We start from the raw sequence: 16366 nt of genomic DNA on the forward strand, positions 1-16366 counted from the left end.
TGGAAGTCGAACGTGCCACGCAGCTCTGGCTGAGTGCAAGATCCTGTCGGCTATTGAGTTTTCGGTTTTTGAACGTTTCAGAACTCAAACGGTCTTCCGAAACAGATTACATTCGAAAAAGCAAGGCACCCCTGTACTCGGTCTCATTCACTTCACAAAACAAACTGACCTTTCTTTAGTCCTCTTGCGTTAGAACTTCTTGCGGGCATAAGGTCAAACATGTGGTCATAACAAAGGGCACATTATAACTCTAGTGAAAGGTCCCCCAACCTCTCGGGGGGGTGGGGGGGCGCAGGACAACATTTGGCATGCTGGACACGCAAGCGGGTTCAGACACGCACCTCGCAGAACAGGTGTGGACAGGTGTGGCAGGGACCCAGAAAGTTGGCATGGGTCACCTGCCTTTGAAATACGCCTCACAGCTCCCCAGCGCAAGGGGCAAAGAAATAGAGGGGCACTTTTTGCACAGCTGGCCAGTTTCTCCTTGGCCAAGGGACTGGCAGGGGTGCAGCTTGGCAAGTCTCCCCTGGCAGAGCCAACTGCTGGTGGGCAGAGAGCCCTCCCGCCTGAGGAAGGGAGGTGGGGTTTCGCTGCAAAAGGGGGCTGGGTCTATGGGGCAGGGGAGCTGGGGAAAGCAGGAGGGAAAAGAGGGAGGTTTCTGGGAGGAGGGGCGTCCCTCCCTCCCTCTCTCTCTCTCTCTCTTTCTCCCCTGTCAACTGAAGATCCAGTTTCAACAAGTGCCTCTGTCCAGAGAAGGAGCGGAGGAACCGAGGCGTCTATTTAAAGACAGGAAGGGCCCACCCCTCTGAATGTATATCTCCTACATGTGCTCCCTATAGGCTACCCCCACCCCTTTTGTTGTTGTTGTCGTCTCCCCCTCCCCACCCCCTATTCTCCTGTCCCCTCCGTCTCCTGCACCAGCAAATATGGGGAAAGGGGTAAGTACCGCTGCTTCTGGGGCCCCCAAAGGCCGTATCTGGGGGGGGGGAGAGTAGTGGTCCTTCAGGGGTGCAAACAAGTACTGCAAAGGGAAAGTAATGGGGGGCACCTGCGGGGGTCCCTGAGAAGGCCAGGGTGTGGGTGCGCGCCTTGTGGGGTTTTGTGGCGCGCAAGGAGGAAGGGTCCACAGGCAGAGAAAAGGCAAGAGTTGGAGGAAGGAGATCGGAGCGTGTTTGCGCAGCCTTCTCTGGGAGACCAGAAGGTGCGTTTGTTCCCAAAGAACCGTTCCCATATCTCCCACCCACCTTTGAAGGCAGATTAGCCCCACAGGCCGTGGCTGGGCAGGGCAGATTGCGGTCCTCTCTGGGCGTGGTCCGCTTTGGCAGAGAGGGGAGTGCAGGATCGGGTCCACGGGTTGCATTTAATAATTTTAGCTCACATAGACCGGCCTTGGGCGTCTTGCTGCTTTGAGCGGAGGAGCAGGGCTGTAAATGTCATGGTGCTGAAATTCACCGGAGTCCCGGGGCTGCTTTCTGCTGCCCTCTGTCGTACTTTGAGGGGGGGGTGTTTGGACTCCTGCTTTGAGTTCAGAAAAGTTTTTTCGCCCCTGGCCAGGAGGTCTGTGCTGTTGTTCTTGCACCTACAAAGTGTGGCCTTCGCTTTGAGTCTCTAGGGAGAACCTCGCGGCCGGTGGCGGCGGCAGCTGGCAAAATCTGCCCCCCCCCCCCGGCTGTCAGAAAAAGTATTTCGCTGTCAGATTTTGCAGGGTGGCAGAGAGAGGTGCAGGAGAACAAAGCGTGTTGTTACATCCGTGTCACAAGATGTGTTGGTTTCTCACATTCGGTAGAAAGGCATATTTAACAGACAAGTATAACATTCTGTAAGACAAAAGCGTCTGTTGGGGTTTCTTCCTTTTAGACTGTTGATAATTCCTTGGGAAAGCTGACTGCCAGCTTCCAGCTTCCACAGAACTGTTTGCTGAGTATGCACCCACAAAACAGATAAAAGAAAAGGCGCTCATCTGCCTTCTCTATAGTTCGCTTTTTCCACAGTCATGGTTCTCACCCGCAAAGGAAAGAGAAAGGGGTGTTAGCATTTGATGACCCAGATGTTTGGGACGCCGCAGAGGATTAATTCACCTGTGATCTAGCGCAGCTGGAACTCCTGGGGTCCATTTTCAGATGCCTAATTCAGTGCAGAACTCCCGGGGTTCCTATCAGTGCAAATGACTATGATCCTGTGTTCTTTGTCGGAAAGGTAGGTGGTGAAACATCGCTGCGTAGTTACTCTCCGTCATCTTCCGGGAGCGCTTGTTGTCGTTCACTTTTAATCCTCTCCTAATTAAACAAGATCTTGTCCCCGTGGGAAACTCTGAATCCGTGTCCGGTACAAGCCAGGGGGTGGATTAGTCGGTCTGGACCCCATTCAGCGTCTTCATTTAGAATCGAGCCATGCAGGGCAGACCCCACAACCTTTCAAAACCTCAACCGGAGAAAGACGATAGTTTTTGTTTGGATTCTGAATTGTAGGTTTTCCGGCGCAACCTTAGGGTCTAGAAACTTGAAACAATACACCATCTCCTGGCACTTCATGAGAAGCCACCAGAGCTCCCGTCAATCACTAGGCACCAGCCCTCCCAGAATGGGGGCTGGAGCTCAGGGATTTGGGGGCCACTGCAAGGTTGTCGTTTTTTATGCAGTGGAGGCAGGAAAGAAGCAGAGGGGATTGGAAGAGACAGAGGCTTGGCTTTCTTCATTATTCTGAATAGTTCTTTTATGCTACTTGCTTTTTCCTATGTGAAGTCTCATGAGGAAGAAAAAAAGCAACCAAAGCAATATGAATGTGCCAGTCTTTATTGATGGTCAAATTTGGGTAATTAGAGCAGTGGGTGTTGATTGAGAGAGATTAAAGCTTTATTGATCATACACACCATAGTTGGCTGATTGAAGGTATTTCATCAGTGCAATTAACCTCTTTTTTTCTTTCTGCTGCATAGCTACACCCTGGGTTGGCCACCTGAATAGTGAATTGGGAATAGTTTGCATTTTATTCAGTTTATTGTTTTTTCTTTGTGTTAATTGTACTTCTTGGCATGTATCTTTAATGAACCTCAGTAAAATAATTTTTTTGGGGGGGGGGAGAAAAAGGGGAAAAAAGGAAGAGACAGAGGCTGATTTCTGCCCCCTACATTCAGTGGAATGAAACATGAGCTGTGATTCCTGTGGGGGGGGGTTGGGCTGGATGACCCTTAGGATCCCTTCCAACTTTGCATGCCTAGGATTCTGTGATTGCCCCCGTCCCATTTCCACGCACCCTTTTGCCACAAAGCAGGGTGCAGCCGGGGCCAGGCTGTGTGAGCAAACTGGACCCCTGTTGCCAAAGATTTCTCAGGGCTTCTTCCTCATAACCCGCCTATCGAGGGTTTGCCCCTGCCTTTCTTTGACAAAGTTTGCTCCAACATCTCTGAGGCTTTGCCACAAGCAGGAGGTATATGATTCCTGTGAAATAAAACAAAAGTCTGGATTGGGATCAGAAAACAGTCAGCTGTTCATCAAGCAGTGGTTCTGATTTGCAGACCTTCTGAGTGTCCCTATTTTCCAGGAATGTTTCCAGATTGACAGAAGCTGTCTGGGTTTCTGATTTGATCCCAGAATGTCCCACTTTTCCTTAGGACATCCCTGTTTCAGTTGCAGAAATGTTGGAGTTGTGGAAACCCAGAGCCAAGGAGATAAATAACAATACAACTTTTAGAAGACATCTGAAGGCTGCCCTGTATAAGGAAGTTTTTAAACGGTTAAGTTTTTATGTATACTGGAAGTCACCCAGAGTGGCTGGGGCAACCCAGTCAAATGGATGAGATAATAATAATAATAATAGAATAGGGTGCCCCTATTTTCATTGGTGAGGTGTTGGAGTGTATACAATCCACTTTTAAAGCCATCCAAATTGATGGTCATTGTCGCCTCCTGTGGCAGGGAGTTCCATAGTTTAACGATGAGCTTCATGAAGAAGTTCTGCGACCCTGGAGGGCCAATGCCCGTCCGTGTGGTCAGTACTGAGCTAGAGAGACCAAGTGTCCAGCTTGGTTGAATCTGCTTCCTCCTTTCCCGTGTTTGTGTTCCAAAACCAAGCCTCTTTCGGTCCCTGGCCTGAGAGGTTCTGTCTGTGGAGCCTTTCCAAAATCAAACGGTCTCGTCCCACGGGCAGTGGGAAAGGGGTGCCCAACATCGTTGGACTGGGCCCAACCCCTCACTGGGACCTTTTGGGATCACAAGAACCAGGCCCAGGAGATGCAGATGTTTATTCAGGAGCAGAAAATAAAAAGAGGACCTCATCGCAACGCTCACGGAAAAGTTCCCCCGTTGCCAAGAACAACTCTGGTTTGCCAGGGGTCGTGTTACAGAGAGACCTGGGAACAGGGTCCTGTGTGGCCATGGGGGGGGGGAGAGACAGGGGAACCCCAATCTCCCCGTGGGGTCCCCAGCTACGGCACCTTTTGCATGGCTGGCCCCCTGGTTACCACGCTGACCTCTGTTCGATGGAGGTGGGAATCAACTTCCTAGTCACTTGACCCCTGATGCATTTTCCCTCGTTTAAAAATAGTTGAAAATGTATATATAGGACCTGGGGCTTTGGAATGACAAGGCCTGGCCTGGCAGCAGGAGGAATGCCCGGGGGCTTCGCAATGCAAAACAGGGGCATTGTGAGCAGGTCCTCACACCATGTGCTCAAAGCACATCCATGGAAATGTGCTGGGAAATGCGGCTTCGCCGGCCACAGAGCTGTCATTCCTGGCAACCTTAGCAAATGAAAGCAAAAGCTGGTGTGCAAATGTGGAGGACAGAACTTGCAAAAATGAGAAGCCACAGCAGCACATTTGTCCACCCTGTAGTTCGGCAAACTGTTATGAAACTGCCGTGGCCTTTGGCTATTTCAATAAACTTATTGATGATGATGATGATGATGATGATATTTGTCCATTCCTAGTTTTTACTGATCACAGGGCAGGTGCTGGAAGTACAGGCCTCCTGGGGCGTGGAAATGAGCAACGCCTGGCCTTTTCTCTGGGTGAAACAACCACTTTGCTTCGTCCACCACAACCCCCCAAAAGCTAGCTAGATACCAGCTTTGCATTGCAGGCGGTTGGACCAGGCCCAATTTCCCCTTAAAGCCACCCCTCATTCTGCACTGTGTCCCCAGTGACTGATATTCAGAAGCCTGAATTCCCCCAGTCCTCTTTTAAAGCCATCCAGCTTGGTGGCCATCTCTGCCTCATGTGGCAAGGAGTTCCACAGTTCAACTCTGTCTCGCATGAAGAAGTCCTTGCTTTTCTCTGCCCTGGATTTTCCAACGCCCAACTTCACAGGATGCCCATGAGTTCTAGCGTTAGGAGAGAGGGACACAAACATCTCTCTATCCACTTTCTCTATCATTCTATAAACTTCTACCATCTCACCTCTCCCTGGCTGTTTCCCTGAAGCAGAAATCCCCAGACGCCACAGCCCTTCCTCGCTCCATCATTCCCTGCATTGTTTTGTGCCATTGGATCCGCCGCGCAGTTGTCCCTCCTCACCTCAGCCAAGGGAAGGGCTTCTCTCAGGGAGTTTCTGCCTGGCCCAATTCTTTCTCCCCCTCCTTTTGTGCCAGGATGGGGAAAACACACTTTCTCCCTGTCGCCGGGAGCCCAGAGGAGAGGCGTGCCAAGCTGAGATCCCGGCGGAGGAGAGAGAAGATGTCTCTCTGGGCACTGAATGCCCAAGCAGGCGGAACAGAGGGGTCTTTCTGCCTCCTTGAAAAGCCCCGGAGGCCTGAATAGGCAAGACTTGGAACAGGAGTGCTTTCGCTCTCTCCCAGCCTTTTCTCTCGCTCTCTGGGGTCCCTGGCCGCGCCAAGACATGCCCCGAGTGCTAACGACATTGCTCTCCTCTTTCAGCATTGCGGAATGGTGTGGCTGGCATCCTGTCCCCTCTCCCGGTCAGGCCCCAGCAGTGAGTGATGGTGGCGCAGGGCAGGAAGAGAGGTCCGAGAGTCAGTGTGGCATAACGGTTAGAGCGTCAAACTGCAAGGACCTGGGTTCAAATCCCCACACAGTCATGAAGCTCGCTGGGTGGCCTTTGGCCAGTCCCGGCCTCTCAGCCTAGCATCCCTCACAGGGCTGTTGTTGTGAGGATTAAATGAGGACTTGGACCGGGGTGAGACCAGAATTCGAATCCCCACTCAGCCACGCGTCTCACTGGATGTGACAATATTTTGCAGGGTGCTCCTCCAGCCCAAAGGCAGAAAAAAATGCATGTATTTGGGTAAAGCATGCCCCAAAATCCACTCATTATTGAAAATAACATATGAAAAGGTATCCTGGAAAATTGCTTTGCAAAAATGCGTATGTTAGGCAAAATTGCAAACAGGCATGTGCAATCTAGGAGAAATTTGCCTTAAGTGTTGATGAATTTTCAGGAGGACTCTTAAAAATGGTAAGAGTGGGGGAGAATTGCATTTTGATGCAGAAATGTAGACAACTGAAGACAGAAAAGTGAGAAACCCAAACCTGCAGATTTGCCTCTTCCTATTTTTACTGATGCTGGAAGCACAGATCCTTTGGGCTTGGCGAAATGAGCGATGCCTGGTCTCCTTTCTGGGAGAAATCGAAAGCTTTGCTTCCACCTCCCACGAACTTATTCTATACAAGTGGAGAACCAGCTGTGTTGGCCACTTTCCTGGTACGTCCAAATCTGAAGAGTTTTGCTGAGGTGGGGAGAGAAACATTTGGCCTCCTGTACTTCCTGCGTCCCCTCAGTCCGGAAATGCCGTGACAATAATAGCTTCCCCTGGCAGTCTGTCCAGGACCGGCCAAATAGGATCAGTAGCTCAGTGATGGTGGTGATGGAGGAGGAGGAGGAGGAAGACATCAAAGCTCTTGCGTCAGGCTATTCAAGGCAGGGTCCTGCCTGGGATGTTTGGCAAAGGCTGCTTTGCGTGAGGCTGCTGCTCAATGCACACTCAGGGCTCTGCTGTTTTGCTGAAAATGAGACTCATGGAGTTGGAAGGAACTCCAGCGGTCGTCTCTTCTAACCCCCTGAAATGGTGGGATCACAAATGAGTCTTCATTCAGGGCCTGTATATCTCAGCAGCCGCTGTAAATATCCCAGATTGGTTCACGATGTTTTTATTTATTTCATAAAATCTATCCACCACTTGCTTGTTTAAAAATGTCCCCAAGAGGCTTACAAAAGAAGAAAAGAAAACAATCACGTTATCAACAAGGTGATAATTCAAGACTTCAAACATTAAAACAGTAGACTAAAAACAGATTGAAACTTGCATCAGCTCTCAAACAAGGCTTGCCTAAACAAGAGTGTTTTGAGCCGAAAAGAGTACGGCGAAGGCGCCTGCTTGATGTCAACAGGCAGGGGGTTCCAAAGTTTAGCTGCTGCCACACTAAGCAATCAAGTTCTTATGAATTCAGAACTGGTATGATGTGGCCCTGGAAGCAGTGCCCATTGAAGCAGTAATGGATGGCGTAATAATGGCACAAGCTTATGCATGCCTACTCAGAAGTAAGCCCTACTATGTCCAATTATGGCGCTTCCTCCCAGGTCAAGCCTGTATATAAAAGGGACGCGGGTGGCGCTGTGGGTTAAACCACAGAGCCTAGGACTTGCCGATCAGAAGGTCGGCGGTTCGAATCCCCATGACGGGGTGAGCTCCCGCTGCTCGGTCCCTGCTCCTGCCAACCTAGCAGTTCGAAAGCACACCAGTGCAAGTAGATAATTAGGTACCGCTCCGGCGGGAAGGTAAACGGCGTTTCCGTGCGCTGCTCTGGTTTGCCAGAAGCGGCTTAGTCCTGCTGGCCACGTGACCCGGAAGCTGTACGCCGGCTCCCTCAGCCAATAAAGCAAGATGAGCGCCGCAACCCCAGAGTCGTCCACGACTGGACCAAACGGTCAGGGGTCCCTTTACCTTTAAAGCCTGTATATAGGACCACAGCGTAATGGTCTCTGGAACAGCCACAGATTACACACTCCCCAATCAGGTGATCTCGCAGGAGCACCTTAACTTGGGGTATATGGCATGTTAGGGGAGGGGTAGCACTTCATGCTCCTTCCGGGGTAGTTCATCCACCTTTGCCCCCCCCCCCCGCACACAGCTCTCAATTGAAGCTCAGAAACTGTCAGCATGCAAGAGCAGCCACAGCCCGGGAACGGCTTCAACTGGCCGGCTAAACCAGGTGAGGGCAGCCGATGGATCTCTAACCTTCTGTGATTTAGGGACTTCCCCTGCAGGAGAAGACAGGCTCTAGCACAGGGGTCAGCAGACTTTTTCAGCAGGGGGCCGGTCCACTGGCCGGACTATCTTTTAGAGAGAAAAAATGAACGAATTCCTATGCCCAAAGATGCGTTTTAAATAAAAGCACACATTCTACTCATGTAAAAACATGCTGATTCCGGGACTGTGGCCTTAGTTTGCCTACCCATGCTCTAGCGCATTGAGTGGACGAGACCAAGAGGGTGTCCAATGGTCAAGAAGGTGGCTTCTGCATGTGCTGTAGAGGGAAGCGAGGGGCAGACAGGCCTCACCCACCTGGAAAGGAAACCCCTCTAGGAGAAGGAAAACTTTGAGTGTAAACCCACCAGGTATCCCCAGATCTCCCAGCTTTGCAAGCAGCTTGGATGGGATCTGGTGGAAATGACGAGAAGTTTGGGGTTTTAGCAACCGGTTTTTTGTTCCTGGGAATGCAATGCTACAGAAGCAGCAAACTCATGTGGGATTTCACACACACCCCGTCCTTGGCTGAGAACGCTCTGGGTCTGCCTGGTGGTGCCTTTTCCCTCTTGCCCACTGGGGCTGCTAATGCCATCTTTGCCCCCTCAGGCGGGACGAGAGTCTGCCCCACCAGGGGCAACGGCTGAGAATGGAGGAGGGAAGAAGAAGCAGAAGGAGAAAGAGCTGGATGAGTTGAAGAAGGAAGTGAATTTGGTAAGTCAAAGTGCTGGCGGGGGTGGCTGTTTGGGGGAGCGCTGGGGTCAATGTTTGGCATAAGGCTCCATAATAACATGCTTGGAGGCTCCATAAGAACATAAGAATAACATGCTGGATCAGGCCAAAGGGGGGAGTCATCTAGTCCAGCCTCCTCTTCTCACAACGGCCAACCAATGGGAAGCCTCCAAGCAGGACCTGAGTGCGAAAGCAGCACTCACCACAGGTGTTTTTCTGACAGTGGAGGGAGAAGATAGCCATTGTGGTTGGTCGCCTTATTATCCTCCGCGATAAGGCTCCATGGCCAGGGATCTGTCAGGGCCCACAGCAGTAGGCGGGAGAGAAATGAATTTTCACTTGTATTTTAATGAGGAACGAGCTTATTTGTGCTTCTCAACCAATATGCAAACCGAAACACACCCGTCTTTCAAAATTTGCATTTATCCGAATTTTGCAATGCACTTTTCTACAAAACGAACCAGTGTGCAAAAATTCATATATTGGGGAAAAGCAGCCGGGGTGGGGAATGAATATATATATACTAGTGAAAACAGCAGACATTAAATTTGGGAGAAATGGCTTGCAAAAATATGCACCTTAAAATTGCATAACACAAAAATACTGTACATGAAAGAGAAATTTGTACTAAAATGCTAAGGGTTTAAAAAACCTCTCTCTCAAAACTGCTGCAGAACTGAAATCAATATTGCAATAATAATAATAATAAAGAACAGGTGTTTTTTTCTCCAGCTAAGTCCTGCTCAGTATAGATCTGCTGAAATGGATGAAAGCAAGTTAGTCATGCCTGCTAACTTCAGTAGGTCTACTTGGAGTAGGAATAGCACCACAAACAACTAAGACTGACCCCCGCAAGCCGGAAGAAGCCGCCCCTGTTCCTGCTGTGATGAGGGGGCAAAGTGACGGAGGGTGGGGGCGTCATGGAGGGTGGTCTGCCCAAGAACCCCCCCTCTCTCTGTGTGTCCGTCTCCTTCTCACAAGAGCAGCCAGGGGGAAAAAGATGCTTTGGCAGATGAAGGTGATGGACATGGAATTGGCGGAAATGACCGGCAGGATCCGAGATCAAGGAGAAGAGTCAGTGGAAGAAGATTGGAAGAAATTTAAAGACTATTTACAGAGATATTGCAAAATTAATGAATTTTAGAATAATGTTGGATTGGAACTAAGTGGTTTCTAGCTGTGATGGGTTAAAAGAATATGAAAAAATGGGTTTATATAAGTAAAAATTCAAGATTGTAATAATTTAAGAATAAGATTTGGGTAGCATAAAGAGGGAAAGAAATTGTTGAATTAATAATTCGACTTTGAATACAAAAAAGGGTGGTATGAGGAGGTCCGAGAAACAAGTAAATGAAAAATAATGTGATGGAAAGATTGATTGTTTTTAACAATTTTTATTTTGTATTTTTTTATTTTTTCCCTTTTTTCTTTTTTGTAATGTAAAAACCTTAATAAAAATTATTTTTTTAAAAAAAGAGAAAGATGCTTTGTGCGCTGACAGCCAGAAGGAATGTCTCTCCTCGGTTTCCCAGATCCTGTTCCTTTTCCGAGGACGTTCAGCTCTTCTGCCCCCCATGACTAACAGCCTTTCTCTGCCCCCCCCCGTCCTGTCCTGTCCTTCTTCTCTCCCCCCTTGCCAGGATGACCACAAGCTGTCGCTGGACGAAATCAGCAGGAAATACCAAGTGGATCTGTCCCGGGTGAGTCCACCGGGAACATTTGCTGCTTCTCTGTGCCATGTACCCTCCAATGCATTTTGCCACTCTTGGGTTTCTGCATGGGGAGGGGCGGGCGAGGGGGTATCAAGGCATCCTGGCTTTCATTTATCCCATGGGGAGGGGTGTTATATGCCGGCCTTCTGACTGGGGCTGAGTTCGCACCCGTGTCTGGTGGCTCAATATGCCCAAGAAGTTAGGAATCGAGGTAGACTGCCCCTGGGCCTGGAGGCTCCATAAGGAATCCAGGGACACTTTTCAACTTCTTTTTTCTAATATATATATTTTTTTATTAGTTTTTCAACATATCATTTTCAACAGTAGTTAAACATACTTTCATATCTTACACCATCTTTTTTTTTAACTTCCATCAATCACTTCTGAAAATTTTCCATTCACTAAATATACATTTCTTACTTCCGCAATTACATTTAACTCATAACTAATATCTCTGTTCTTTCTCTACTTTACAATGCTTCGTAAATTTATCCTTACAAAGCTTCTTGTAGTCCTACTGGGACACTTTTCAACTTCAATAGGAATGGTAGGATTTTGTACGGGGACTGATTTTGTAAATCCGGGGACTGTCCCCGGGAAATGGGGACATTTGGTAACCTTAGTCTCCTCCATAAAGCAAAGGGCTGCCCCAAAGAATCCCGGGAAATATGCAGTAGTTTGCCCCCTCACAGAACTACAATTCCCAGGATTCTGGGGTGCGGGAAACTATTTGCTTTAAGTGTTTATGCAGTTGGTGCTTCTTGCTTGCCTGTAGAATGGAGACATTTTGTGTGTTTGGAGAAACCTCTGAATTTTGCACGGTTGGAAAGTCAACAGCTGCAGCCATTGGCCCCCGAGAAGTTGACTTCAAGGGAATGTGGTCCTTGGCCTCCCCCTGATTTCACCACCCAGGTCCAATATGCCCTCTCCTTTTTTCTTTCTTTGTCTCCTTCCATGCCAGGGCCTGACCAACACGCGGGCAGCAGAGATCCTGGCCAAGGACGGCCCTAACGCCTTGACCCCTCCTCCAACCACCCCAGAGTGGGTCAAGTTCTGCCGCCAGCTCTTCGGGGGGTTTTCCATCCTGCTGTGGATTGGGGCCATTCTCTGCTTCCTGGCCTACAGCATCCAAGCGGCAATGGAGGATGAGCCGGCCAACGACAACGTAAGTCTCGTGGCCCCGAGACAGGCACCCCCAAACTCGGCCATCCAGCTGTTTTGGGACTACAACTCCCATCATCCCATTGTAGTCCTAAAACAGCAGGAGTGCCAGGTTTGGGGATGCCTGCCCCAAGAGGATAGGATCCCAACCCGGGCTGGCAGCAGCTCTCCAGGGGTTCAGAGAAGGGACATTGCCAGACCTACTTGGAAAAGAGGATTCTAGTCCTCATGGTTCTGAGTAAAGGGTTGAAATAGGAATGTAGGAAGCTGCCTTAAATTGCATCAGATAATTGGTCCATATAGGTAAATTCTGCCTACACTGACTGGCAGCATCTCTCCAGGGTTTCAGGCAGGCAATGCTCATAGCAGCACCTGGATAATTATTAATTTATTTTACAAATATTACGCACCACTTGGTTTAAAAACAAAACAAAACTCAAAGCAGTTGTTTTTTAAAAAATAAAACAGTAAAATTAGCAGTAAAAAAACAGTTAAAAGCAACTATTTAAAACATGCAAAAAAAAAAAATTAAGATGCAACAGTAAGCTAAAAAACCAGGTTAAAGCACATGTCAGCACCCCTACATATCTAGGCAGGCTTGCCTAAACAAGAATGTTTTTAGCAGAAGCAGTGCAGTGAAGGCGCATGGATAGTGTCAAGAGGCAGGGAGTTCCAAAGTCTGGGTGCTGCCACACTAAAAGAGTGATTTCTTACGAATGCAGAACTAGTGCAGATCAAAGCAGTTGCGTGAGCACATGTGAGCTAAGGCAATATTGCAAATTGGTCCCAAACTGTTAAGGGTTTTGCACCCTATTGAACTTTGCCCAGTATCACACATGTATCATGCAGGTCAGGATAAGGGCAGAGGAGGCCCCCCTCACGGGTCAGACCCACATGGGGCTGAGTGGGGTGCCCTCTGGAAGGGGCTGGACTCCAACACCCCCACGAGTCAATGTGGCCCTTGCCCAAGGAGGGGGAGGACGGAGTCGGGGGTCGGCTGTCCAACAAGGTGCCTGATCTTGCAAGAAAAGTGTTGGGTGGGGCTTAGGCGGCAACTAACCTGTGGCCTCCCAGGTGTCACCCAACTCCAGCTCCCATCCCCATCCCTGACCCCCTGGCCATGTGGGCTGGGGCTGGAGTCCACCCCTGACTTTGAGGGACTCCACTTCTTGTTTTTAAGCAGAGATCAGAGGGCCATCTATTAGGGATCCTTTAGTTGTGATTCCTGCATATTGTGGGTTGGACTGGATGACCTCTGAGGTCCCCTCCAATTCTACAATTCTATGATCATGCAGCTTAGCCTCGAAGATTTCTAGGATGGGACCCACAAGCTTAACATGAGTCTACAGGGTGATGCAGCAGCAATAAAAAAGCTAACACTATTCTAGGCTGCATCCACAGAAGTCTAGTGTCCAGATTGTGTTACTTTTATTGTTGTTAGCTGTTCTGAGCCTGGCTTCGGCTGGGGAGGGCGGGATATAAATAAATTATTATTATTATTATTATTATTATTATTATTATTATTATTATTATTATTATTATTATCAAGGGAAGTAATAGGTAAAAGTAAAGGGACCCCTGACCATTAGGTCCAGTCGCGGACGACTCTGGGGTTGCGGCGCTCATCTCGCTTTTCTTAGCCGAGGGAGCCGGCGTACAGCTGGTCATGTGGCCAGCAGGACTAAGCCGCTTCTGGAGAACCAGAGCAGCGCACGGAAACACCGTTTACCTTCCCGCCAGAGTGGTACCTATTTATCTACTTGCACTTTGACATGCTTCTGAACTGCTAGGTTGGCAGGAGCTGGGACTGAGCAACGGGAGCTCACCCCATCGCGGGAATTCGAACCGCCGGCCTTCTGATTGGCAAGTCCTAGGCTCTGTGGTTTAACCCACAGCACCAACCACGTCCCAAGAGATGTAATAGTGCCACTCTATTCTGCCTTGGTCAGACAAATACCTGGAATACTGTGTCCAGTTCTGGGCAGCACAATTTAAGAAGGATGTTGACAAGCTGGAAGGTGTGCAAAGGAGGGAGACCAAGATGATCAAGGGGCTTGGAAATAAACCTTATGAGGAACGGTTGAAGGAGCTGGGCATGTTTAGTCTGGAAAAAAGGAGACAGGAGAAAGGATAGCTTTGGGTCCCTTCCAGCTCTCAGATTCCCGGACCCTCCATGCCCAGAGCAGCTGCTCAGTCACCAAGCTTTGGTATTTCGCTCTGTGTGGACAGCAGTCTCAGAAGCGGACAAAGGCTGCGTTTGCTCGAGAATGTCCCTCCGGCATTCACAGCCAGGCAAAAGAGCGAGGGACGGGGGGTTTTGATGCAAGCAGCGCCATGCGCCCAAAAGGTCTTGGTCTCCATCCAGCACCTAGGGGTGGGGTTATCCCAGGACGGCTGGTCACTCCCTGGGTCATTCCAGAAGCCCCAGCCCACCTGCCACGGAGCAGGCGGGGAGGGTTCATCCTGTCCCCAGGGCGGTATTTGCAACCCTGCATGCCTCGCCCTGTGAAGGATTACACTGTAAGACTTCCTGAACAGAGGGGGGCCCAGGCAGGAGCCTCCAAAACAGACGCGGAGGATTTCATGCTGGGCAAGAACGACCATGCTGCTGGGCCTCTCTCTTCTTCTTGTTGTTGTTCTTGTTGAGTCGTTTAGTTGTGTCCACCTCTTCGTGACCCCCTGGACCAGAGCATGCCAGGCCCTCCTGTCTTCCACTGCCTCCCGCAGTTTGGTCAAACTCATGCTGGTAGCTTCCATGACACTGTCCCACCAGCTCGTCCTCCATCGTCCCCTTCTCCTTGCGCCCTCCATCTTTCCCCACATCAGGGTCTTTTCCAGGGAGTCTTCTCTTCTCATGAGGTGGCCAAAGTACTGGAGCCTCAGCTTCAGGATCTGTCCTTCCTGTGAGCACTCAGGGCTGATTTCCTTAAGAATGGAGAGGTTGGATCTTCTTGCAGTCCATGGGACTCTCAAGGGTCTCCTCCAGCACCAGAATTCAAAAGCATTAATTCTTCGGCCATCAGCCTTCTTTATGGCCCAGCTCTCACTTCCATACATCACTACTGGGAAAACCAGAGCTTTAACTATACGGACCTTTGTTGGCAAGGTGATGTCTCTACTTTTTAAGATGCCATATAAACCTCAAATTAATAAATGAGGAGGCAGAGGAGGAACCTCGCCGTCCACTGTGGGCTGAGTCTGGCTGTTGGCCCAGCTAGCTTCATATTTTCTCCACCCACTGGCTGCAGCTGGTTTCTAGCTTTCCCTCAGGAATTATTATTATTATTATTATTATTATTATTATTATTATTATTACACACCCTTTCCCCAGACTGGGACTCAAGGCTTATGCAAATTAAAGCAGGTTTATACAAAAAGCTAAAAGTATTTTCAGAGCCACACATTTGGGAATGGGGAGCTCTTAACACCAGCTTATTTCCTTTGAGAAAAATCCCCTTTTAAAAAGGAATAAAGGAAGGAAAAGGCTTCCTTCTTCCCTTCCTTCTGCCAAAAAAATTCCCTCAGTGGCTTAAGTGAGACTCCCCTCAGAAGCCATTTTGGGGTCCGCTCTGTGGCAGATGGAAAAATACAGATAAAGGGGGCTTATTCTCTGAGGAATTCATTTATTTTATTCATTTCACGAAATTTATATATCTCTTGACTATATATATATATTCAGTCACCTCCCATCCGTGAGAGAGAGATTTATGGAATTGTAAAATTAGAAGGGACCCCAAGGATCATCTAGTCTGTCCGTCATTTTTAGATTTTAGATTTCCACTGATACTTTCTTTTTTTCCTTCCCAGCTCTACTTGGGGGTGGTGCTGGCGGCCGTCGTCATTGTCACCGGCTGCTTCTCCTACTACCAGGAGGCCAAGAGCTCCAAGATCATGGACTCTTTCAAGAACATGGTGCCCCAGGTAAGAAGGCCCCGTCACGCGTCTCATGCGCTTGTTTTCATAGAACGGTGGAGTTGGATGGGATCCCCCAGGATCATCTAGTCCACCCTCCTGAAATCCTCTTAAAAAAGAATTCTCCTCCCCCCACAACGTGGGACCAGGACTGCAGAGGCTCCCCTTCTCAATTCACACACTTAAGCAGCTTGATAGCAAATATCACATCCATCTCCTCCTTGGCCCTCCAGCTGCCAAATTTCTTTTCATGCCTCCCTTTTTTCACGTCTAGATATTGTATTTGAATATTTTCAGCGAAAGGATGGTTTTGAAAGAGGGTTGGAGACCAGAATAGGACTAGATCAATGAGCATACAACAGGCATTCTCCACTGCCCTCTTGTGGTTGAGACAAGATTTACGTATTTACTTTTAAAAATGTGTTTGCTTTTTAATTAAAATTAATTTTAATTAAAATTAAAATATTGAAGCAGTTTGCACACACACACACACACACACACATACACATACACACAGAGTGTAAATATGATTTTAGGACAAGTCAATCCCTCTGGTCAAGGCTGCCTTTTTTGTGCACCTTGAGTTCTTCCCAGGGATTATTGGTTTGTAATGAATCATAGAATCATAAAAATGTATAGTTGGAAGGGAC

General features: G+C 48.8%; 1 protein-coding gene across 2 annotated transcripts in view; it reads left to right on the forward strand.

The window, feature by feature from the left end:
• The first annotated feature begins 480 nt into the window (after positions 1-480).
• The window catches only part of LOC310833163 (sodium/potassium-transporting ATPase subunit alpha-2), a 46431-nt gene continuing 30545 nt past the window's right edge, over positions 481-16366 (forward strand). Inside the window, exons 1-5 of one of the 2 annotated variants that reach the window (XM_083715596.1) lie at positions 481-938; positions 8809-8913; positions 10572-10631; positions 11605-11808; positions 15612-15725. In XM_083715596.1, coding sequence (XP_083571722.1) covers positions 927-938; positions 8809-8913; positions 10572-10631; positions 11605-11808; positions 15612-15725 — 495 coding nt within the window. In that variant the 5' untranslated portion in view covers positions 481-926. The remainder of the gene's footprint in view (positions 939-8808; positions 8914-10571; positions 10632-11604; positions 11809-15611; positions 15726-16366) is intronic. The other variant, XM_083715597.1, reaches the window with a different exon arrangement.

Source organism: Podarcis gaigeae (assembly GCF_964106915.1).
Source record: "Podarcis gaigeae genome assembly, chromosome: 16".
Taxonomy (NCBI): Eukaryota; Metazoa; Chordata; class Lepidosauria; order Squamata; family Lacertidae; genus Podarcis; species Podarcis gaigeae.